The 25,789-nt window shown below is 37.1% G+C and overlaps 1 protein-coding gene across 4 annotated transcripts in view; it reads right to left on the bottom strand.

Annotated features, from left to right (window-relative positions):
• The window catches only part of CDK14 (cyclin dependent kinase 14), a 329,549-nt gene that overhangs the window by 92,037 nt on the left and 211,723 nt on the right, over positions 1-25,789 (bottom strand). For all 4 annotated transcript variants that reach the window (XM_035319413.1, XM_035319415.1, XM_035319414.1 and 1 more), the window contains 2 exons: positions 15,457-15,520; positions 2,141-2,189 (listed from right to left, as the gene is read on the bottom strand). In XM_035319413.1, the coding sequence (XP_035175304.1) occupies positions 2,141-2,189; positions 15,457-15,520 (113 nt within the window). The remainder of the gene's footprint in view (positions 1-2,140; positions 2,190-15,456; positions 15,521-25,789) is intronic.

Genomic DNA, 25,789 nt, shown 5'->3' with positions numbered 1-25,789 from the left:
ATAGTGTGCCAGTATCTATTCACATTACTCACGTATGTATATGCCCCCAAGCAAACACATTCACATCAGTATTAGTTTCCTTGTCCCTCTTTCCCAATCCAAATCTAATTGCCTGTGTTGTAATATAATTGCCTTTTCCAAGCTTTTGGATTTCATTAACTACTTTCAAAGAAACGATGAACTTGCAAGTTTGTTCCTTGTTAAAGGACAGAAAATAGATGATTTTATTAACTTTTTAAAATGAAAGCTGTGACTTTCAGGGAATTACATCATTCCAAGCAGCTAGACTGAGACAGAGTCAAACACTGCAAGATGCCTGCAATGATCACTAGAACTGATAAAATTACTTCAATATCTTCACAAAAACTAACTACAAGAGAAGCTAAATCTTCTATTGCTCCTTCTATAGTAAACAGGACAGTAAACATCTTCTATAGTAAACAGCCTCTTCTACAAAAGTCACCAAATAAGGCTTCCAATCTGAACTACACTTGCCAGGAAATTCTCTACAGACTGCTGAAAGTCAGTTGACTTAGGTAGGTGACGACACTCAACCTTCATGAAGGTCTACACTGGCTTCAGTTCTGCCAGAATTGTCTCCCTCATTACAGGAATCAGAAAGAACTCCTAACAAAGGGTTTTGTAGTGATGCAGAAGAAGCTATGTGGTCATGACAGTCTGTAAAAATGAAGGTTCTGACTCAACAGGTGTACATTTGATGCTATCACATCCAATAACTAGTTTTAGCAATGATTCTGGTACCTTAAGAGATTTCTCCTTTCTCGTTTAACCATAATTTCAAAAGTTTTGTTGTTGTTTTTAAATTAAGTATGCCTTTCTGGTTCAGTCCAACACATTGAAGCAAATTGGGATGGGAAGGAGCAAATGTTGAAGGAACAACAGAATGGCAAAGTGAGCATAAACCTAATTACATCTTGGGCAAACGATTGTGCTATGCTTTCAGAGCTGTACACACACGCACACACACTAGTGTTAATAAATTATGGTATTGAAAAAGGATTTGGACTTTTACTCTACCAGTAACCATTTTTCCCTTTTAACAAGGATGCTCCTTCACCAAAATATTTAATTTCTTCAACTTCAGTGGTGAACACTGAAGAGGAGATGCTTCAGACTCCTGCTGATTTATCTCTTTGAACTTCCTGGTAAACTACCAACAAGACAGCCAGTTGGTACTAACAGTAAAATTTGGAATCAGTACCAGAAACAAACAAACAAACAAAAAACTGTAATGCTGCTGCAGCAAAGGCTTAGCCCTGTTGAAATAATAATAATAATAATAATAATAATGGTCAAAACAAGGTAGACAAAATTCTAAGATTTTTTTCTAGCCAGACAAATTGTTGAAATAACTGTTTATCCTACTCATCCAACTGATAATGTATATGCTTTCTTCAAATATAGAAGATGTTAATCACTCAAGACAGTGCTGCCCAAATATTCTGTCTGCACAGAATCTTCATATGCTGAGAAATCTTCTAGGAAGTTTTACACAGATTGTTGGCTAGGCATTCCTGGTTCAGTAGGCAACCTTTCTGGATTTTGAGCACAATACCTTTATATTATATTTTTCTCCATCTGATATCTATGTGTCAAGTATAAGGAAACATTAAAAGGAAAAAAAAAAAAAAAAGGTGAATTTACATTGACTTTTTCAGTCAAAATAATTAAAATATACTACAGTATGGTTGTTAGCTCACAGCAATGAGTAGATGGACCTTGCAACAGGGGATGACTATTTGGAAACAACATTCCATGCAAAGTTGATTAGAAACAGATTATTTAAAAGTCTCTTAACCTCTATAGTTGAACAAAGAAAACAAGATTCAAAACTGATGGTCTAAAGCAATACTGTAACATGTTTCAGTGAGTTCAATATTCTTGGCAATTGACATCCATCCCCAAGAATAAAATTCTATGCTCTGCAGTTTCTCCCTATTTACAGAAAGCTAGCAATTCAAAAAACATTCAAAGTTGAGAGACATGGGAAAGAACAATACTTTAACCTTAAAAAGGTTAAAGTCATTTTAAGTTATGATAACTTGAGCTTGGCATAAATCATATCCTTAAGAATAAAAAGCAATAAAATAAAATAATTTTTTAAAATAAAACTACTTACTTATTCCATGCTTGTCTAAGGTTTTTAGGGCTGTACTGTGTAAACCGTTCTGTAAAAAAAGAGAAGAGGCACATTCAATTATTTGTCCTAAAACCAGGATTATTTTTTCAAAATTATTTATTTACTCTCAATTTTCATCATTTTTATGTAACTACTGCAGCTCAAGTCCCAAGACAAGGAATGAAAAACAGCATAGAAGCAAATTCCATGCAAACACAAACAAACAAAATACTTGTAAACAAACAAACAAAACCAACAAAAACAAAAAGGCATTATGGCAAAAAAACTCTTTTACCACAGCATCACCAGAAAAGGTGATTTTTACAGTTATTTTTTAAATACTTTTGACTGCTAGGGAAAAACTGATGCCTAAAATCTAAAAATAATTTATTTTTTTTCCTTATCACAAATACAATTCTCTGTGGCCTCCCTGTCATGTTTCCCAGGAAGTGTAAGAGGAAGTGTGGGTCTGTGTGGCATACACAGAGGCACAAAACATGACAGCTACATAAGAGTTCATTATCTAAAGAACATATAAGAGAGAATCAGCAGAACTAACAAAGTACATTGGAAGCTTATTTCATCAAACATTAAGTTCTTAAGTTCAGATGTAAGCACTTTCCCTCCCAGATCCAAGAAGATGCTTGCTCTGCATGAGGACTCCTGTTGGCAGAGAATGATGCTATGAAAACTGCTTCAAAAATGAAGACCTCATACTCTGCTAGTCCTTAGAACAGGACATATGTGCCACTCAGGAAGGAACAAATGTTATCTGGCTGGAAAAATATAAAAACATTTTCCACAAATCCTCATCACATCAAAATCCTACCATGTAGACTGGTACTCACCCTGGCCATCTACCCTAGTGTGGTGGCATTAGTTGCTGTGAAGAAATGCTAAATTTGCAAAGTCCTCCATAAGACTACAAAAATATTTAACCTTGTCTCCACTTCACTCATGAGAATGTCATTTAATAGATGTACTGTACAGTTAGAGCAGTATGTTTACATATATATGTACACACAGATATAAATGTAAGTTTTTTGGGGGGTGCAGTGTGTGTGTGTTGATTTCCTTTATTTGTGTACTTCACTTATGGCAATATAGTCAGTTTTAAAGATGCAACAAAGCAACAAACTGTGGCATATTCAAAAACCTAGCATCAGTGTGGGTGCTTTTGCTTCTTATGCATATTTTCTTTCTATATCTAAACAGATGTATGCAAAAACATCAGCTTTCATTGGCTTTGTTATCAGAAGTTTTTGACAAATTGCAAACCTGCAAACTTTGAGGGCCACTACACATTTAGAAATTTTGTTGCTTTAATCATACTGATTCAGCTAAAGCAATGAAATCACTCCATATTAGATACATTTGACAAGTGTAATGGAAAGTAGAAGCTACATCACCATAACTAGTTTAAACACTGATATAAAACATAAATGCAATTTCTGTAGTATTGTATCTAAATTTATGCAAATAAACTTAAGCATACCATTAAAGACTTTTACGTGTAGATGAACATATGAAACAAAAGTTTGAAAGGCTTTCAGTTTTTGTATTGCCAACAAAAAGTTTCTGCACCTGGAAAATATTTGACTATTATAGCTGACCATTAAAGCAGCACCTAGTCAGCTTCCCTTTGTTAATTCCACTATGAAGAGAAGAAAGTTCTTTAGTTAAAAAGAGACAGCTCTCAATGACTCTCAGATGTGCTGTCATTACACAGAATGCAACAAACTAAAACTATTTGCTTAAATCACACCTGAGGCATCCAGATCAAAACTATAGGAAATGCCAATTCCTTTTTATCCCTGTTACACAATGCATCTACTACGGATACGACAATTCCCAAGGGCAGATCTTTAAAGCAAATAAGCAAAGTAGTCAGGATCATTACCAGATGCAACCACAATTCGGTACCAGTATTGTGGCATAGGACTTGGTGCCTATGACTGGGTTTACAGATCTAGGAGCACAAATAAAACCTCAGTACTGAATTATTTGTTCTGTGGTGAGTAGTTTAAGCATCATGATGACACTGAGGACATGATCCAAACTTACAAGAGACAGGGGCATTACAATTGAAATTTTATCTTTTGTTTACTGATTCAGCTTCCAGAGAAGTCTGAGCTCCACTAAGGTCAACAGATGACTTCCACTGGCCTCAGAAGGACTTGAACAAACCCTCGAATTTAAGTTTACAAATGAGAATTACAAATGTATGTGCAATCAGATAAAATACATACCCATAAAAACTACAAGAAAATGAAGACATTCTATACTTTATAAGTAAATAGTCCAAAGATAGCACTGTGCATTCCTTGTGGCAAAGGACAGCAAATTTACCTGCAGCTAGACAGCACTGCATTCCAATGATGCTGAGATATACATGGGAATTTGGCTAATAAGGGTGCAGAAAAGCACTGGGTGGAAAGAGAATTGAACTGACCTGTAGCATTGCTGAAAAGCTACCCTAAATCTATGGGAAGACCGATCTTGATTTTACCCCTCATTTAGGTTTGGCCAGATACTAAGCTGGTTCAAACTGGCACAGAAATCCCAACTTCAACAGAGTTACATCCACCTAAACAGCTGAGAACTGTCATATTCAACATTATTTCTTCAAAGCACTGTCAGATTCTTTCTAATGAATTTAACCTATTTTCTCTGTGAAACATCGTGTCAGCTACTTGGCTAAATTGCTCTAAGGCCTTGATGTCAAAAGATCTGCTTCAGTTCTGCAAGAAAATGAAAATAAAACATTGCTATGCCAGATGAGGTTTTACTAAAAAAGGGAAACATTGGAATCAGTTATGTAAATGCTGCTATAAAGGACATGCATAATCAAAATGAATGCTGCCCTGCTCTAAACCTCTTTTAAAATAAGTATCTTTTTCATCATATGTGTCTGGCAATGAGTAGAAGAACTAGGGGAAAAGCACAGTAAGGGTGAAGTCCTCTCTATTGAGAGGCAAATTTTAGTCCTGAGTCCTTAATTTCAAACTTATTTCATTTGCCCTGTGACTGGAGACCATACTTCTCCTACCCACTGATGTGAACTTTTTTCCCTTTACTCCAAGCAGATTAGAGGCTTCTCTCTTTAAATTCTGTATAAGGAAGGAAAACCCATCAATAAAATACAGCTCTCATTTTTCTACACAAATTTTTGGTCATGCCTCCAACCAGAAGCTTGTTAACTTTCACAGACTAGATGGGACTACTGTGGGTAATTAAGCCAGTCTCATGAACATCCCAGCTTTTAGTACTTTTCTGAATTAATCCTTCTTCAGAGAATAAAAACCAGAATAACACAACCAGCTGATTTTGATTTTAGAGCTGTCAGAATTGAAAAGCCACAACAATCTTGTCCTTGAGTTTCTCCATCATGATCCATTTTTTTAAAGTAAGTCCTGATTTGTGTTCACATAATATAAGATACCTATGAACACCAATCTGATAGTCAGAGGCAATGAAAAGGTAACATGACCTTCTCCTCACTTTTATCTGAGAAACTCCTGTTTGTGTCCAATTAATAACTGGAATTCAGTCTCACAATTATATCTCTATGTTTTCCTCTGAGTTTCTTTTCAGAGCTAACTACTCTCACCTACCAATATGGATGCCCCTGCTCTTTATTACTAGATGAATTTAACACAAACAAATCTAAAGCTACATATATGTGACTGTGACTAACTGCATGAAATTATATTTGATAATACTTTCAAGCATATAGTTTTGGTATTTATTTTTCAGATACTCCATTGATTTGACCATAAAAATTAGTAACATCAGTGAGGTCCTGTAATACTGCAGAACTACCTTGAATGCTCCTCCAAAAAAAAAAAAAAAAAGAGAGAAATCTTTGCTTTATGAAAAGCAGCAGCATAGGTGGTCCAAATCTCAGTCCAACCATATGGAAAGAACCTTGTGTAGCCAAAACTTACTACCACTCCCACAGAACTGAAAGGCTGGAACAAACTGAATGGGCACAAGCAAGGATTTCATACACGTATTCACATCATCACTCACCCATGTAGCCAAGCTTCAGTACATACAAGTCACTGCCAAGTAAGCAGAGCTCACCATCTTTATGTATACATCCACTCTATACATCTACATTAAAGAAACCTAAAAAACTGTACATTTACAAATCAAGATTTGGTTTAAGGTATATTTTGAATCTTTATAGTTCAACCCTTTTCTGATTATTTTTATTAAATATGCTTATTTGAAATAAAAACATTGGAAGACCAACATGGCAAACTTATCTGACATTTGAAGTAAATCTCATGATTTTAATTTACTTTAGGCAAACAAATAATTGCAAATCTTTTGGGAACAAATTCAGGAAACAAACCTTGATCTTTTGAATTTTATCCCACATATATAGTTGTCAGCCTCACTAGCTACCATGTTCTCACTGTTACAGAGATTGCTGTTCACTTGGGTGTTGAATTTCACTAGTCAAAGGTGATTTTTCATTATGTGTAATGAAAGAAGGGAGACTTCACTTTTTGTTTAAATCTCACAGCACCTAAAGCTGTTTTACTATTTGCTTCTTAGAAGACCAATGTAGCTAAATCTTGATTAAGTGGTGTGTTCATAATCAAATGCTGTCTAAAGAGATCTCTACATAGGACCACATAAATGAGCAAAAATACAGTATTAATATTCCTTACTGGAAAGAAGTACCAATCACAGAATCTTCCTGTTGCATACCATTTATTCTTAAGATTTTAAAACAGCATAGACAAAGACTAAGCTAGTGTACTACATCCACACCTCCAGAAGACCACCCTCAGAGCCAACAGTCCCTGTTCTGCGGGGCACCACAACTAACCCATACAGAGATGCTGGGTACAGTTACACAAGGTATTATTGTATAGTTTATTCTACACAAGTTATTATTCTGAGAGTAAACAGATTTTATTTTTTAATTATTATTATTATTATTATTATTATTCCAGACATTATAGCATAGCTTACTCAATGTCTGTTGTGCCATGGAAGATTTTACAACTCTGCTCCACAAAGAGGAGCATCAATGAAGCTACTGGAATAAATAGCTACAAAATGGAAGCAGAAGTGAGCAGACAGGGGTAGGAGAGGGAAGAAGTTTCTTCAGCTGGTTTATTTGACAAGCCTGATGCATCACAAAGTATGCCCTTAGAGCAACTGCTCTTAAATAGTTCTCAGCTTGAAGACATAGAAAAGAAAAATGAAAGCACGTGCCAGAAAGCTCATCCATTATACCCAGCTGTATTAACTTGTCTTAGAAACAGTGGCATTTCTACAAAGCTTGCCTCTTATTTCCTTTAGACAACTGCTCTACAGCAACTCTGTTATATATGCATACTTGTATGCCCACATATATACCTATACACTCTCCACTGGAAAAATCATTATCCAGTTGATAAATACGCTCCATCTGACAGCCTTGCATCAAGGACAGGTTCAAACAGAAGAGAATTTCAGCAGAACTCACTAGCGAGCTTATTAGCAGACCACGGAAGAATTACTGGTTTGCTGTGAGAATTGAAAAAACAAGCACTTGCATTTTAAGTAACATAAAATACCATTAGGTTTTATTCTCCTTTATCTGTCAGAAAAACACGTGAACTATTATACTTTCTGCACATTTGCCTTGAAAGAACCTAGAAGAGGTAAGAAGAGCTACATAAGGAATTAGAAGCAGACTACATTTTGATTTTTAGCTCCTTTTTAACACTACTGATAATCAGCTTCTTGTCTAAACCAAAGAACTTAAAATACAGTTTGACTTCAAGGCATTTTTTATGTTGCTAATAAAAACATGTTGGCTAATATGCATTCCTTGATTAATGTTCTTATCCATTTAAAACCAAATGTGATTAGCTTAAATGAAAATATTTAAACATCATTATAATTAATATTTTGAAAAGTCTAACGCACAATTTCTTTAAATGGGTTTTCTTTATATTTCTTTAAATTAAATGTCTAAAGTGACTGTCACTGTATTGTGATATGGAAGACTCAGATATGCTATTATTATTGAAGATTTGATCCTAAAAATATGAACGTTATGTTAACTTAAGACACAAGCCTCCATGCTGACAAGCGAAATTTTCAAGCCCTATCTGCAGCACTAATTTGCAATTAGAATTTTTACTGAAGACCATTCAAAACGGGGGTTTGATCACAATCATTAGTTAAACTCGGCTTTTTTTGTATGTGAAACTTCTTGAGAAAAATAACCTCCATTCCCAATGCTCCTCCTCTCCACCTCTCCCTTCCAATAGCTTTAGCAGAGCACAGGTTGTGCAAAGAGAGAGAAGCTATTTCTAGAATCTCTGCTAAACATGAACAGAAAATGTCATTTTATTAGCTAGCATTGTCCAAAGCACTAGACTACATTACAGTGCCATTTCAATGGCTCTACCCGTTAGCAGTGTCCACACAGGCTCCCTTGCATATGTATGAGTTACTTTAACTTTTCAGTTTGATGCAATTCTATTTAAAGAGTGATGAAAAAACTGACAACTCTGCTTCTCTTGAGTTGTGGATAGCAGAGACTTGAGGAAACACTGTATATTACAGTTTTGCCAAAACTAAAAAATTAAGGGAAAAAATTGAAATTAATTCTCCTTTTCAAATTCCTCTCTGAGTCAAGTACTCAAATTCCTTAAGACTACATCCATAGCAGTAAGTTAAATGTGCTTGGGACTGTTGTCTGGCCAAATTACCATCACTGTCCTGTGTCCATACAACCACAGCACACTCCCAATTCTGCCTTCCAATAGATGTGCGAGGCATACTTCTTTCTGGGAACTGTCCCCAGTCCATGCTAACTTAAAACATGTCTGGGAATTAATTATTTGGAAGTTGTCATGAGCTAAATGCACGCCAGAGACTTCTCTAACAGTTTAACAGTAGAGACTCCCACTTCGCCTGGGAACACTTGTCATCAGTCTAGATGCAAACAGACAAGATATTGATTCAGTGTGTAACAAAATGTTGACAGCCTTTGATGAAACTCTGTAGGAAAAACAGTTATGCAAGTTTGAAAAGCCATATGTGCTCATATACAGTATTTGCACAGATTTGTGTCAGAAGAGTTTATTCTCTCAATCCATCCCTATTCTAAATGAAAACTTAATCTTTGGTTGTCAATCAGCTGTGAAGATGCAGGTAGATAGATCGTATTTATAAACCAAATCTATATTTATTGATCACCTGTGAAGCAAAGCAGAAATCCTCAGTCAGAACATCAGCTCTGCAGTGGTTTTGTCAGGCACATACACAGGATTATTTTAATAAATCTCCAAAGTACCTGTCAATCTCTGGCTGACTCCAAATTATGAATGCTATGAATGTTGTTTTCCCTTCTTAGTTTCTTTCAGTCTTCTGCTGTTTCCTTAAGGAGAGTCTCTTTCTCTTAACTCTTTTCACCCTCATCTTATGGATTTGCTTTTAAAAAACAGTACTTAGTGGATGTTTCCATTGTCTTATAAAATGTATTTCAGGTATATTACTTTAGCTTTTCAGGTATATTACTTTATATTACATCTGATAGTCTGCTGAACAACTAAGGTTCAGGCTCCCACACCTTCAGCCCATGATGAAATATTTAACTTTCTTTCACCTAGAAACAGCAATGTATGGAAACTGAGGCACACTGAACATTGCAAACCATTCTCATATTTTCTCGACCTTACTTGTTATCAAGTTATTTCTTCTCCTTGACAGTTAACATCTCTTAATGTCCACCATCACCTCATTTATCTTCTGTTCTAACCACATCTTACCTTCTCCCCCTTTGCTCATTGACAGTATCTTCTGACAAATATCTGTTTAACTTCCCAGGACAGAGGTTACACAGTGGCCATCCCAGACATTAACTGAGAATGTAGGAAATGCAGAAACTTAAGTGCAGATATTAATATGAAAGGCTTATCTTGCTCAATTATTTGGACAGGACTCTGAATCCAGGAGATATGTCTGGAGGATAAAGGAAGACTCCAAACTAAGAAAAATGGGAGATTTAATGAAGATGGAGAGAATAATACACAGAAATGAGGAATACTCAGACATGAGACTGGTAAGAAAGGAGCTTGCTTTGGAATACTGCTTTATCTCTACTCATGCAGACATAGTAGATGTGTACTTCTATTTTGTTCTTGGAGACATTGTTCCAGCAATAACAGTAACAAAATATTAACAGTGAATATATGTTCTCCAAGTCGTGTGTCAGAGGACAATTTTTAATAATTTAAAGTCTCTCTGACCAATAACCTCTAACATGGGGCTTCTATGCTGAATGAAGACTCAAGAATTTATTGAAAGAACTTAAATTTAGAATCACAGAATCATTTAGGTTCGAAAAGACCTTCAAGATCATCAAGTCCAACTTTGTCATAATTTACTCAAACTGCCTTCTAATTTGAGGGTGGATAAGTTATTTTCACGGTGAGCCTGAATGGCTGAGTTTCTTTAGTGAGGTCTGAATACACGAAGTCACATTCAAGATTATAGCAGTCATGACAGCTTCAAAGTGAATCACAGAATCAACCCTGACTTTTGACATGTTTCAGGATTTTCAAATGCATTTTTTAGATCATCCGTGGAAGTAGTTTACTAAGTAGGACGTGTACATGTGTATTTGTGTGCACATGAATATACACATCTGCAAACTGCAAGGACTGAGGATGAGGCACAGAGAAATGTCAAAGAATAGGCCAACTTTTAGAATTAACTATCTCCTATATTACGTTAAGTATTTGTGAGATGGACAGCAATCAAAGAGCTCAAAGAAGGCAGGTAAAATATATTTTCTCATTTTGTTAATGGCAAAACAAATTATGGCAATTTTATTTTCACTGTTACAGGCTCTTAAAATTACTGAAGTTAGGAGTTTAGCTCATGTAGAACTACTCACAGCTACCCTTAGAAATGCATCTGTAATTCAGCATCAGAAAAGTTCTTGCATATTAAGATGTCAGAGATCATTGTTTATGCACTGGCTGCTTCCCAGAATAATCAGACCTTTGGCCATTCTAGTGGAGAAGAGACTAATGCCATGTTTTTCAGTCATTACTTGTTTCTTCTAGTAAAATGTGATTAGTTCCCTGCAGCAGTGGAGGGTGTCCTATCAAATCACAGCATGAAAATGATTTATTTAAATCTATGCAAACAAGACATACAATGAGATTTTGTTTCTGCTCTCATTAGTCTTCCCAACTCCACAGACAGTTCATGTGCCCTGCCCAGTACTTTTTTTTTTAACTATAGTAACTATTAAGTATTAATACCTTCTGTTCAAATCCCATCCTTTTATGCTTACATAGGTAAGTTTATAGCATCAAAACCTTGTCTGAGTGGATGTTGATACAACCAGTGCTGCCTTAAAACTCCCAGTCCACACAAAGACACATAAAGCACAGGAGTTATTTAACCACATATCATATATATTCAAATACAGTAATTTTACAAATTTTAAAGAATAATGGAATTGATTTGAATTGGGTGAGACGTTTCAGATTCCCTCCTGCACTCTAGAGCTAAGAAAAGGAAAAGATTGTTATCTTAAATGTACTAATCTAAAAATTAAATGAAAGCATTAACCTCCAACTTTTGCTCCAAAGAAGTCCATCAGGAAAGAAGGGTCTTTCAGTCCTATACACTGAGAAAATTTTGTCTAGAGTATAACAACAATTTCAGACCAACAGGAAAGGGATCATGGCCAGCTGAGCATCTGTGGATGGAGGCAAGCAGCCTTGCCATAGCCACAAAACTTCTGTGCACAGAATGGCACGAAGGAAGGCTTTTTTTTTTTCTTTTTCTTGTTTTATCTTTTTATTATTATTTTTCTTTGTTTTAAGTAGCAACAGAGAACCTGGTATCCATGACTGAACAGCTCCAGTGACCCTAACAGCATGAGTAAACAGCATAAATCCAGCACAGTCCATAGGTCAGAGCACTATGTGCAGAGCCTGCTTTAGATGTTGGCATTCCAGTGTGATTCCAGAAGTGATAGTTTTGCTGCTCTCACAGCTCCACATTTTACCAGCAGTTACCCAGTTTTGGGGTACATAAGCCAAATTTGCTTGTCTAGTTAGATTATTCTTTCTATTGCTGTAATTTCTAAAAATCAGTGAAAAGAAATAAAAATACAATTTTTTTTCTTTCTTTTTTTTTCTGCCCAAGGTGATGCAGGACAGGGGTTTTACAAAGGGAGCGTAGAACATAATATATGTTTCAAGCAACTACAGAGGAGGGCTTCTACCTTGGGAGTGCTCTCAGACCTCCACGGTGTATGGGAATTAAGGAGCTCAGCACTTTGCATTAACAGGCCCTAGAATCATTAAGTAATTGCCAGCAAGGATAATAATTACCCTGACTTGAAAATCTACATAGTTCACAGAGGTGGAAAGGATCTGACAGAACAAAGAGGACACCAGCAGAAATCATGAAAATACCAAGTGACCATTATCTGTCTTGGAGGCATCTTTCATACTCTCCCCATACCGCATTTTTATAACTATTATATATTCATAGCTGACAAAATCTCCAGTCTGGGACAGAGAAAATAAAAAGGAAGTCTAACACAATGCCTGTCTAAAAATTAGATTTAATGAAGTGCCTACTGTGGATTTATTTCCTGATGTTCTTCTGTGGTAATAAACCCACATCCCTTAACACACTTGGAAGGCAAACAAAAATTACACCAAGAAGTTTCTTGGCTGCCATCTGCTGTTCAAAACTTTTCTTTAACACACAGAAGAAAAAGAACAAATCCAAAGAACATACACCAATGTCTCCAAGTTTTCTCCTTTCCTTTATTTTCCTTGGATAAACACAGTGCCTTTGGAAAGCAGTTAAAAACACTGCATTTTGTAAGGATTCTGCAAATATATTCAATAATTAATCAGCACCATATATGAAGAAGGCAAAAGCTTGAATACTTAATGACACACTGGCTTAGGAAAAATACAGTGAAAAACTATAGTCACTAAAAAGTTCTCTCTACTAACTCACTGCAGAGTACTAGAGAATGATTTGACTATGCAGCAATAAGACTGCACTAGGGCAGAGACTGAAAAACAAAATACAAGCAAGGATGTCTGCCTCCCCTTTTCTCATAGCCTTGCTTTATTCTCAATGTAAGCCTGACAATATATCTATCTCATTCACTTTCATTTTCAGAGCTGCCTAGATACCTGTTCTTTTCAATTCCTCTGCCTCACTTCCCACTTCTTCTCTGTCCCAGATAAGCCACTCTGATCCTGATAATCTAATGAGTAAAACAGGTGGAATGAAATAGGAATCTTCTCCAAATCTGACTTGTAACAAGACTTGGAAATTATTCTTAAATGACACACTGACCAGTTGTCACAGTTTATGACAAAAGCTGAAGGGACTACCATCTATAGTAAAGCAGAACCAGAAGAGACTTTATGCAAGCAAGGAGGAAGACATCTGAAATCATAGAATCACAGAATCATTAAGGTTGGAAAAGACCTCCAAGATATCTGGTCCAACCATCCCCCTAAAACCAATGTCACCCACTAAACCATGTCCCTAAGCACCAGGTCCAACCTTTTCTTAAATACCCCCAGGGACAGTGACTCTACCACCTCCCTGGGCAACCTGTTCCAGTGCCTGACTGCTCTTTCTGAGAAGAAATATCTCCTCATTTCCAACCTGAACCTCCCCTGGAACAACTTGAGGCCATTCCCTCTAGTCCTATGACCTGTGAGAAGAGGCTGACCCCCAGTTCCCCATACCTTCCTTTCAGGCAGTTGTAGAGAGCAATAAGCTCTCTAGAGCAGTAAGTTCTCCCTGAGCCTCCTCTTCTCCAGACTAAACAATCCCAGTTCCCTCAGCCACTCCTCACAGGACTTGTGTTCCAGGCCCTTCACCAGCTTCGCAGCCCTTCTCTGGGCATGCTCCAGGGCCTCCATGTCCTTCTTGTAGTGAGGGGCCCAAAACTGAACACAGTGCTTAAGGTGCGGCCTCACCAGAGCTGAGTACAGGGGAACGATCACCTCCCTGATCCTGCTGGCTGCACTATTCCTGATACAAGCCAGGATGCTGTTGGCCTTCTTGGCCACCTGGGCACACTGCTGGCTCATGTTCAGGCAAGCATTGACCAACACCCCCAGGTCCTTTTCCTCTGCACAGCTTTCCAGCCACTCTCCCCCAGGCCTGTAGTGCTGCATGGGGTTGTTGTCACCAATGTGCAGGACCTGGCACTTAGCCATGTTGAACCATATCCCGCTGGCCTCTGCTCATTGACCCATCCTGTCCAGGTCCATCTGCAAGGCCTTTCAACCCTCTGGCAGATCGACACTTCCCCCCAACCTGGTGTCTGCAAACTTACTGTGGGTGCACCCAGTGTGATTCCTGGGCCAATGCTGTCACCCACTTCGTTTATACTGATGGAGTACAGGCCCCAAATCAGACTTCACTCATATAGTTATTAACTGAAGACTCATCTAAAATATGCTGGGAACCAATTAAGTACTTCATATAAAAGCGTATGAAAGCATACCAAACATCTCTGGACAATCAGTTCCAGTATTTGACCACCCCAACAGTCAACATGTCTCTTACCCATTCTAGTTTGTCATGTTTGAAAAACAGTATTTCTAAGACTGCCAGTCAAAAGGTCACAAGACTACAACATACATATGCACACATAATTTGACCTTGTACTTCTTAGTCTTCAGGGAGCAAACTGAAACTAGCTTCTTCTTATACAAATGTATTACATGATAGAATAACTTTTCAAGAACAGTCATAGAGCGTGACAACTTGGATTACAACACACACAAAATAGTAATGGGTGTAGAAAGGCACTAACAGATGATCTAGTAGTACCTTCAGCTTTCACTAAATCTTTCCCCTATTCTTTGGTTCACTTCAGTATTCCTCAAAGTTCAGAGTAGTCTACAGGAAAATAATGTTAATCTGGAATCAGCCTACCAAGGTGTATGATACTCAGCAAAATATGCAGGAGAATGCAAGCAGGTCAGGCTCATTCTGTACTATACAGGAGAATAAAAAAAGAAAAAAAGAAAAAAAGAAAAAAAAAAAAAAAACACCCTGAGCACTATAAGAAGTGAGTAGTGAGAAAAAGCACATTATGATATCTGCACTGCATTCAGATCATTTAGAAAAACACTTTAGAGGTTCTTTAATAAATTAAGAACTGCCAAAAATACCAATGGATGTCTTTACAAGCCAGCTCCCAGATCGTGGTCAGGGGTATAATTATCTTTGTCCTGTAGTTCCAGGAAAAGAAAAATGTGGATGAACTTGGTACTTAGAATTACCTGGTTTGAAATGGGGTAAGGAGTGGACTCCAGGCCACGTATCTTCATTTGGTGTTCCAAGTACCTGTACACAAAAGGAAAAAAAAGAAAAAAGGTAAAAAACACATACTGTTTTAGTGGAAAATACTTGACAATTCATAGCACTGCATTCTTCCAAGGAGTTCAAAGTACCTGAAAATCTAAACTTTAAATAGGCTTAACTATTGGCGGTACAAAAAGTTAAATAGTTTCCATGTTTATGAGGTACCAGTGGAGTAAGTAAAGGACATAACAGTGCTGTGTTTGTGTTAGATTGCTTGTTTGACCAATACCTGTTCCCACTGACAAGTTCAAGCTATTTGTACGTCAAAGAACACTGACGTTACCGAGGCTAGATTTTTACTTCAGCAATAATTTTGATCCTTGTAAATTTTAATAAGCTGAACAGACACTTAACAGATGTCAGGATAGACACACAAGTGGTAAAGCAGATGACCAAGAGCATAGCGTGAACAAAGAATGCACAGAGAAGAGCTGTAATTTCAAATGGATACAATAAGCATAAAAACAGTACATTTTTAGAAAATATAGATGTTATTGACTCATGCATTGTTTTGTTTCTATTCACCTCAACTATCCCCCTTGTAGTGTAAATGAGACTAACTTTCAGCAGCAGTGCTTAAGATTTCTCATGTACATCTTACATATAGTCTGCTCACATGAAAATTTAAACCCCATGCGTCTTTGGCACAAATAATAAGTTAATTGACAGAACTGCTACAATTAATTCTTCCAAAACTGTTTTTGCTTCATGTGACATAGCTGACAAGAGTTGCAACAGTAGAGCTGGGAGGAACATCTAAAATAGCAGCTCTAAAAGTGGGTTTCTGAGTGAGATGGGGAATGTGTTATTTCCCCAGAGTTTCCTTGTTACAAATCTTCATACAATTTCTAACATGAATGAAAATTCTAGGGACTGTTTTCAAGATTTTCTATTGCAAATAGCAATAGCTCAGGCCCTGGAATAAAAGGCTGATATTATAACGTGAAAGCATTTCACACCAGTATGGCACTTGTTTTGCACTGTCATAAATGTACAAAAACTCTCTGCAAGCCATGCCTCTATTTGCATTGCAGATCTTCTGAATAAATCTTTTGGACCTGCACAGATTGCATCACTGTGGCGTTGTGTGGTCACTTACACCAGCCAAAAATAGCTACATAAACATTTGTTCTTAATTGTTCTAAATTAAAGCTTAAAAAATTCTTAGAAGCAAGACTAGGAAGCCGGAGCACAAATAAAAGTCTGTTCACTCTGCCATAAATTTATTTGATAACATTATGAATTTGGCTTAAAGATTTAAGTTAGAAGTAGTGACTTCTTAAATGGAGGCAACTCATTTGGACTGTGCACTTACTCACATGGTCTAAAATTTTGGGTAGACCTATGTGGTGCCAGGAGTTGGACTCGGTGATCCTTATGGGTCCCTTCCAACTCGGGATATTCTATGATTCTATGCGCTCTTACCTGCAAGGTGAGTTTTATGATTCTAGAGCCTCCAGTTTGTTAATCAGTTTACAACGTTAACCTGTTTCTAATATAAGAATAGCATTGTGAAGATGCTTCTACACTATGCATAATACCTCAAATACAAGAAATTACAACTAAATTGAACTGTTTACATGAATAACATGAATTGGAAGTGGAGCACCAAGGTGTCAGAGAAACAAAGGCAACAAGCACTATCAGTTCAATTAGACAATATTTGTTCATGTGGTTATTTGAAAATGCAAGTTCACTGATTGTATTTGTAAATATTATTTCCAGAACGTCACTTTCAGTACTTGTGAAACAAGACTTAATCAGCATTTGAATAAGTTAAACCTGGCCCTTCAACCCTGATTCATCACAACACCAGTATTCTCTTCATTATTGCTATTAAGGAGAGAATAGTGCTCTGATTAAGCATAAAAGAAGTTCAGAGATACTGTTGACCCACTATGTTATGATTAAATCAATTTGCTTTTGCAAATAACTTTCACCTGGCTTCCGTATAAATGAAGCTGCTGGCACCAAGCATCTCCCAGGCCAGGAGAGGGAGCCCGTGTATTAGAAACAGAGCTTCTTCATTCCTCTCAGTTTAAATTGAGAAAAATAGTCATCAGCTTTGCAGCCCCCTTAGCAAGTTAAAGGAATACTCTCTCATAACATGCTGTGAATATAATAAAATTAGCCATGTCCTTCCAAATGCACACTTGCTATCATCTTGTATTTTAGATGAGAGTAAAGCAACTAAGGAACTGTACAGATGAATATTAAAATTTGCTAACAAAATCTGAAACTTTCAGTGAAAGGTAGAATCTTTATCAGACCAATTTAATGTAGAACTTGCAGATATGAAATGAATTATTCTGATGTTCAAAGTAACATTAGGCATAGCAGCAGAAGGCTTGATGGGAGATCACTTTTATAATGACTCAGTTTTCTGTGACTCACAGTATTGTGTTTTTTTTGTTTGTTTGTTTCACCAGTTTTCCAATCAATTTCTTTAATAATATTCCAGCACATCTGCTGTTACAGTGTTTAAGAGCCAGCTATGAACAAGTTCTGTGCAATGGAGTACTCAAACTGCCTACAACATTTATACATTCTGTCAAGGGTAGCAGTCAGTTTAGAAACAACCAGGTTTATCTATCATCTAAATGTCTACCATTTTCAGGTAAGGGCAGCTGGTAGTTCAGGCAATGATCCAGGCACTGTATTTCAATCCTTTGTACAAACACTATAAAGATCTTCCTTACTGTATTACACTTTTTAACATGGACAATGCAGATATTCACAATATGTGACTATCAATCAACAAACAAGGCAGAAGGGAAACAATGGTGTTTTTTATAAGATGAAACAGTCTCTGTCCAGGGGTATGTCAACATAAGGCAATTGGTAAGCAGCACCTTCCACAAGCGTTGCTTCTAAGCAGCAATCAATCCCATTTTGATGAGGTGGGATTAGGCAATTTAAAGCAATGAGTTTTGACACCTGCTATAAACAAAGCAATGTGGAATCCATATAACACCACAATGGAGAAAGATCTGCCTTAGCTTGCAAAAGATAATTATGGGACCAACACCAACATGGAAGAGGAAAGCAGAGCCCAACAATCTTTTTTTTTTGTTTGTTTGTTTGTTTGTTTGTTTTCTAAAACACTGTCCGTTAGCAGTTGGAGTCCAGACCTGAACACGGGCAACATCTTGGCACTGCAGAAAGGCATCTAACCAATTATATGAGGCATCTGGCTGTAGCAAACCACTAGCCTACCAGTGCCTGAGAATGAACCTAACCTTGCACCTACTGGTGGAAGTGGAAGATACAGAAGATACAGCAGCCCAGGACAGCCACCTAACACCAGGAGCTGTTATTTTAGTATAAGGTTCACTTTCCAACCCCAACTATCTCTTCATGGGCAACCACTTCTCATCCCAAGCATGCCACCTAGAGTTCTGTCTCTTCTACATTTTAACACTTTTTCTTTCAATTATGAGCCTGTTCAAAAAACACGAAAATAACCGCTGCTGTCACAGCATTCAAGCCCAATGCAAGATTGGAAATAAGCTTTTATTTACCACTGGGAAATGTTTGGAAAAAATAACTTGTGTATTTTTTCTACTGATAATTTGCATATCCAGCAAGGTAAACATTCAACTTGTATGCTTTTATGTCCTATTTTTAATTGAATTACTTATGCAAAAATAACCTACAATTCTCATATTTGGAATCAATTTAGTGTTTTCCACAGGCCAAGAGGGTTATGGTTTCTGTAATGAAAACTCCAGACCCTCCTGGGATTTTGCTGCTCTACAATACTCACAATTATAACATGAAGCACTCTGGACTCATTTATTCCCTAACAAACAAGATAAAATGACCTTAATTTGTCATTTGAAATTTGCTGTTCAAAATCAGGATCAGATTCTGATCTAATTTGCATGGTGCGAAATCTATTTATATGAAAATAACAGATTTACAATACATCAGGGTACTGAGGGCCAAATACCCTCACTGCCAGTTGACATTGTACCGGTTTGGCAGCAATATACAGAAAGTTATGAAAACAGAACCTGCTGTTCAAACCTCCACATACAAGCATAATATAGAAAGATTGTCCAGGAAACACAACACAAATGCATTAAGGTCTACTCCATTGCTGTAACTTTTTGATAAAGGAAAAAGCCTTGCTTGCTTTTTCCATCTGATTTTACAAAGACTCATCATTCACCTAATTAATGTGCTCCCTTGTGTCCAAGGGAATCATTATTTTATGGTAAGCATTATGCCAGTCCATCAACACAATTAGTCATGTTGTCCTGCATTCTGTTTCAAAAGCATTCCCTGTTACTGCCATGTAATAAGGTCATTCTAGGTAACAATTTGTCTGGAGAAGCCAGTGAGATCGCTTGTGAGATGAGCAGCAGCACACATCTTTCCCAAGTACTGGCATAATTAGTGGAGAATAAGCACTTGCATTTCTACTACAACTTTTGAATATATGAAGCTGAATATTATTGAAATAGTGCTTAAATTCTTTGTTAAATATGGCGATACTCAAGAAAGGCAATGATCTGGATTTCAACAAGACAAAGAATGTGTAGCCAGTGGTATTATTCGAGGTCTTCTAGCAACAGAGCAAAATGAAAAACAAGATCAGCATGCAAATGAGATGCTTTTCCTTAGACAAAATTTATGGAAATCAGGCTGAGCAATTTGCTGAATTTTCAAGTCTTTTTTGTGTTAGGTCAACTTGGTGAATAAATACAGTTCAGTCAAAAAATTCAGGACAATTAATTCTATTTTTTTTTTCAATAAAAATATGCTTGTGTTGAAGAAGACCTTAGAATTTTAATTAGAACAAGTTACAAGCTATATGTAATTTTATTTATTCATTTAACTTTATTTTTCCTTCCAAAGGTCATCAAGGTTTCTGTTCCAGTCTTCTTATTTGCCAAGTAAAACATACTGCATTTAGGGCATGCCCTTGGCTCTGAGACACCATAGTAGATTGTATCTGTCTAAGGAACTGAACTTAATAAAGAGAGTAAGAGAATAAGTACAGCAGAGCCATTTCCAAATCAGCAATCTCTTTCTTTTTAGTGGGATTTGGTTGTTCTATTTTTCAGCAAAAATTTGCTATTTTCTCCCAAACAGTACATTCCTAGTGAAACTTCAACTTAGTTTTATTTTTTTTCTTTTCTTTTAAAAACTTTTCATTTTAGTTAGACAAAAGTCAGTTACTGGTTTAGATTTTTGGGAAGCTGTGCAAGTCCAAGGTTTCTCTATTCACTCACTGAGCTACCTCTGGACATGGAATTCCCCATCCATTCTGGAAGAGAGAAGCTTATGTGATCTCTCTCTCTCAGCCTTCCCTGGCGATAAGCCATTTGCATTGGTGGTCCAACTAGTGCTGCATTCCCCTCCTGAGGGCTCCCTGGTAGATAGACCTTAACCACAACTGCCACCATCAGGGAAAGCCTTTATTACCATCTGATAATGTCAGTGAGCACAAAGAGTGAGGACCGAAGGAGCAACTTCATCCTTCAGCTTAGCATTCTTCCTAATGGGTAAAAAAAAAAAATCAGCAACTATTTGTGTATTATGCATGCTGACTCAGCCTCTGCTGACTGACAACTGCAGCTATGCTCCCTTCAACACTCTGCTGGGCACAATGGATGACAGCTGAGTGTCAAGTTTAATATCCAAAAGATAGAGACAAAAATGCAATTGTCTCAGTACCAGTCTTTTATTCACATCAGGAACTTAGCTCTTCAGTTTCCTTAAGGGAAAATAAATCTATCAGTTTGTGTAATGCACTTATACATTTGTTAGAGGACGAACATATTTTAACTTAGGATAGGCATTGGTTTTTTAGGATTCCTAGCTGGAATGAGTCACCCTACTTTTATCTACAGTACAAGTCGATCAGCTAGGATAACAATAGATTTATTTGGATTCACAAAAAATAAGAACCTATTCATTGTCCTTGAGATTTAAAATACTGAAGCCCTACTTCCTCAAATAAATGGCAAAAAATACATACAACCCCCCATCTGGGAATTCACATAAGTTCAAAATTAAAACAACTAAACTGCGACTGTGATCAAGGCACAGTCTCTCCCCACCCCCACTCCCTCAAGGAAAACACTTGTTCAGAGCCTGAAAACTGTTTTGTTGTTGTTGTTGTTGTTGTTGTTTTTTTTAGACTTATAAATTTTGGTGTTGTCTTTTTTTTTTTTTTTCTTCCCCCCCAATCAGTTGTCATCAAAACATTCCCTCGTTATTCCCATACAGGTACCATACAGGTAAGAAAGAAAATACCATCCAAACAGAGATGCAACATATTAAACATACAGCAAATGAGGTACTGCAGCTTAGCTAGCATGATTTCTCTCCAGAATTAAAGTAATTTAAAAAAAAAAAAAAAAAAAAAGATCTGCCAATTCTTTACTGACATAGTGTCAGACTTTCAAATTCTTATTTTTCTATATAAAGCAGGTTATATTTTTGGTTTCTTATGTCCCTTTAAAACTACCAAAATCACAAGAAATCCTAAAGAGATGACAGCTAGTAAATGGAAAGATAAATTCAACAGACATCATTTTGCATGTAATAAGTAGTAGAATATATTTAATGTGATCTGTGGACTTCAAATGAGAATACAGAATTTAAGAGGAAAAAAATGGTTAGAAAACAAGTTGATCAGAATATTAATTTTGCAAGTTAATTTGTGAATGATACTAGCATTGTGTTGTTAAAAACAAAGAAAAAATTCTAAGTATGACATGATTTCAAGAAAAGAGAGAAGGCACAACTCACCAAATTAATAAGCTTGTTTCTCCTGCACAATAAAGTGACACTGTTTTATGAAAAACAAAAGTTCCCAAGGCTTATTCTCTAAAATGAAAAAAAGAACCAGCAAAAACAGAACCATGTGCACCTACAATCGAAGGCTGACTCCTTCAGGCATTAAGTGGAATATCATCATTCCATTATAAAAGGGTAATAAAAACATTTGCTTTGAGCATATGGAGTGATTTATGACGAAGCTAGCTTCAAAAACATTTAGGTAACGTGCCAGTATGGATGAGGGAAGCAAAACATGAAATTAATATCAACATTCCCACAAAATCTTGACAAAACACATTAATTAAAAAAATCACGTTCAACTAATGTTTGTGTTTTTTAGCCCAGTCAAGGACCAAAAATGAGGTATTTGAAACAGTAAAGGACCCAACTGTTCTTGACATGCTTTTCCCCACAGAGGTAAAATGCAACAAAGTCTTGCCAGGAAACCTATTTCTTATGTGATTTTTTCCAGCTTTACTTTGTGTATTTGAATGATATTTGAGTAGTTGCTTGCACTGAACATTTAAATTTCCCCCAACGCTGTTTCCACTCTCTTTGCAGCACAAGTAAACAAACTCAAAGTAAACAAACTTCATCCCCACCATAAGCAAAGCTCCCTCTTTTTGAGGAGCACTGACAGAGACCATTGCAACTGTGCCAACAGGAGGGAGAAGCCAGGGCCTGGAGACTTCACAGGCACACACCTCCGCCTCTGCAGAACCAGGCTGTACCTACTGCCCTGCACCCAGCAGAGAAGCAGGAACAGAGCAGGCATCAGGACAGACCAAGCACTCTGCAGATCATCAGGACTGGCTTAAATGAAATCCCCAACCCTACAACAAAACACTACCGAGATTTGATTTGTCATTGTCCTTAGCTGCTTGGCCAAAACTCACCAGGAGCGAGTTTTGTATATCTAGTAGGTCCTTTCTGGAATAAATATTTTCTTTTGAATGACAGAAATAGCTCTGTCAATGAGAGGAGTCTTAGAAAGGAATTCTGTCCGCAATCCCATCTAAACTGGATAGAGAGAGAGAGACCAGAATCATTCCATCTAAATTTCACAATGAAACAAAAAAGCCAGTGTGAAACAACTTGCACTGGGCTAGAGCATCCTATTCCTAAAGCTTACCAGCACACATTACAACATCCTATTCTAGTAACTTTCTGCTTTCATAAATGTTCACATGGTGGAAGAAACTGATTTTTGATGTAGTGATTCTTAATAAAGCATTTCTGTGAATGAAACAAATACCAAAAACAGTAAGAAAACAAGATCTGACAAACTTCTTGTGAAAACAAAGGGGTCTGTGCTGTAGAGAGAAGATCTGAAATTATCAGTAAGGGGCGGGGAAAAAGTAAAAATCCTGACAGACTGCACTTTCACTCACATCAGTGAAAACATGCAACAATTTAATTTGAAACTGTAGGACATGCTAAAAGGAGACACTGTGTAGCTCCAAAGTTTAAAGAGAGTTCTTTTGTGAGGGCTGCTTGAGGCACAAATGGGATGAAGCAGCAGAACTGGGATCCTGTCCTCCTAGCTTTCGCAGCCACCTGTGGCAGGATAAGTCAGTGAAGTGGCTGAGTCTCCCTCAACCAACAATCAAACCATCAAAATAAAAAGTCCTAGAATTGTAAACTGTGGCATCTGTTTTGGATCTGCAGAAGATAAAGCAGCTTGATAGGATAAGGCAGAGTCTTAGTAAAAAGAGAAGAGAATGTGAAAGCTTTTGTATGCCTCGAAGATGCGGATGGGGATAGGACTGGGAAGAGAACTCATGGATAAAACTACAGCTGACCTCAACAGATTTCTCTCCCCTTCCAAGGAGAGAAGCTTGCTCTTCTAGCACGATCACTTGTGAGCAATCTAATAGGGGAGCTGGAAAGACTTCACTAAGACTTTCATGACAATACATGTGAAAAAGCACCTGCTTCTTACTTGTGTGCTGATAGGTTTATTCCTTACCATTTGGGAACAGAATTGTTTTCTTCACTGTGAAGGAGTACAATGGTTGTCAGAAGGATGCCCTGGCTCACAAGTCATGCTTGTTTATGTATCCTCTAAAATCTACGCTGATTTACAGTGTACTGAAAGGTATGTATTATGCAGGTCTGATCTGCTATCCTGTTTGAGTTGTAAAATCTTTGGAAGAACACATCCAAAGACAATACTCTCCGACATATGCTCTTTAAAGATTTCAGTGTTGTTTTTTTTTTTTTTAATTTTATTTTTTTCTAACTGACTTTTTTCTTTAAACCACAAAAGAAAAAAAAAAAAGCCATAAGCCTGTGGGAGGCTTTTATGAAACACACTTCCACAAGCCCTGCTGTGCTGGTTCAGCAGCTGGTTCATTTGAATTCCTGGTATGCACTATACAGTTTTTTATTGTTGTTGTTGTTTTTGGTGGGTGTTTTTCTTTTCTTTTTTTTTGTTTTGTTTTGTTTTGTTTATTTATTTTGAATTGCTGTCTTATCAGAAAAACAATGCTGTTTTTGGAGCAAGCATCACTGTCCGATATCAGCGACATGGGCAAAGATACACCCTTTCATCCGGATACCTAAAGGCTTAAAGCCAGACAGCTTATTTAAATAACAGACCGAATTTATGCAAATTCCTATGAATCACCATCAAATTAGTAAAGAAAACATTTCTTTTTAAAACAGAATGGCATTTCTTCAGTAGACCATTGTTTAACTAAAACCATTTGACCAAATCAGCATGTTTAAGATCAGATCCATTCCTGACAAGTACCATCACCACACCAGGACCTGCCCCAATGGTTTAGTTTTAACAGAAACCAATCTACGTTTTCCCAGAACAAAATCCCACTCCAAGCAGTGAAGCACTCTACTTCTTTGATACTGGAAACCCTTCCTGTCTGGCCTGGTGCCCAGCCACAACACATCTGAGGAATGAGTGTATCTCATTATGACACTGCACCAGGACCTGTCATTCCTCATGCACAAGCAACAACATATGCACGCACAAAGGAAGCTCATTACATGACAGAAGTACGTTTGCAGTGCAAAGGAAAGCTGCTGTACTAAGTCAGACAGAGTATCATAGCTCAGCTAAGTGAACTGCTGAGTTCACGGTCTGGAAAAAAATGGCGATATCGAGAAAATTCTTTTTCTCACGTAAAAATCCTTGGGAGATAACATATACTGAGACCTGTATATACAGCCTGGTGCTCAGCATCACAGAACAGCATGATACTAGAACCAAATCAGATCACCCAGAAGTTTTCCAAGTCCTTATTTTGCCAGCTAAGGTCTTCATTTTGCAATAATCTCAATTTTGAATAGATCCATGCAGCCACATGGTGCCCAGTGAAGCAGTGGGTATTCTGTCAAGTTTTTTTTAGGCAGCCATTTGTTCAATCTGCAGTAAATGAAGGCAGCCAGTCATGCTGCCATTTGAAGAATGTGTGGGTCCAGGTGTTACAATATTTC

The sequence above is a fragment of the Oxyura jamaicensis genome, chromosome 2, assembly GCF_011077185.1.
Source record: "Oxyura jamaicensis isolate SHBP4307 breed ruddy duck chromosome 2, BPBGC_Ojam_1.0, whole genome shotgun sequence".
Lineage (NCBI taxonomy): Eukaryota > Metazoa > Chordata > Aves > Anseriformes > Anatidae > Oxyura > Oxyura jamaicensis.
The sequence above is the reverse complement of the archived record's forward strand: the minus strand, read 5'-3'. Positions and strand labels throughout refer to the sequence as shown.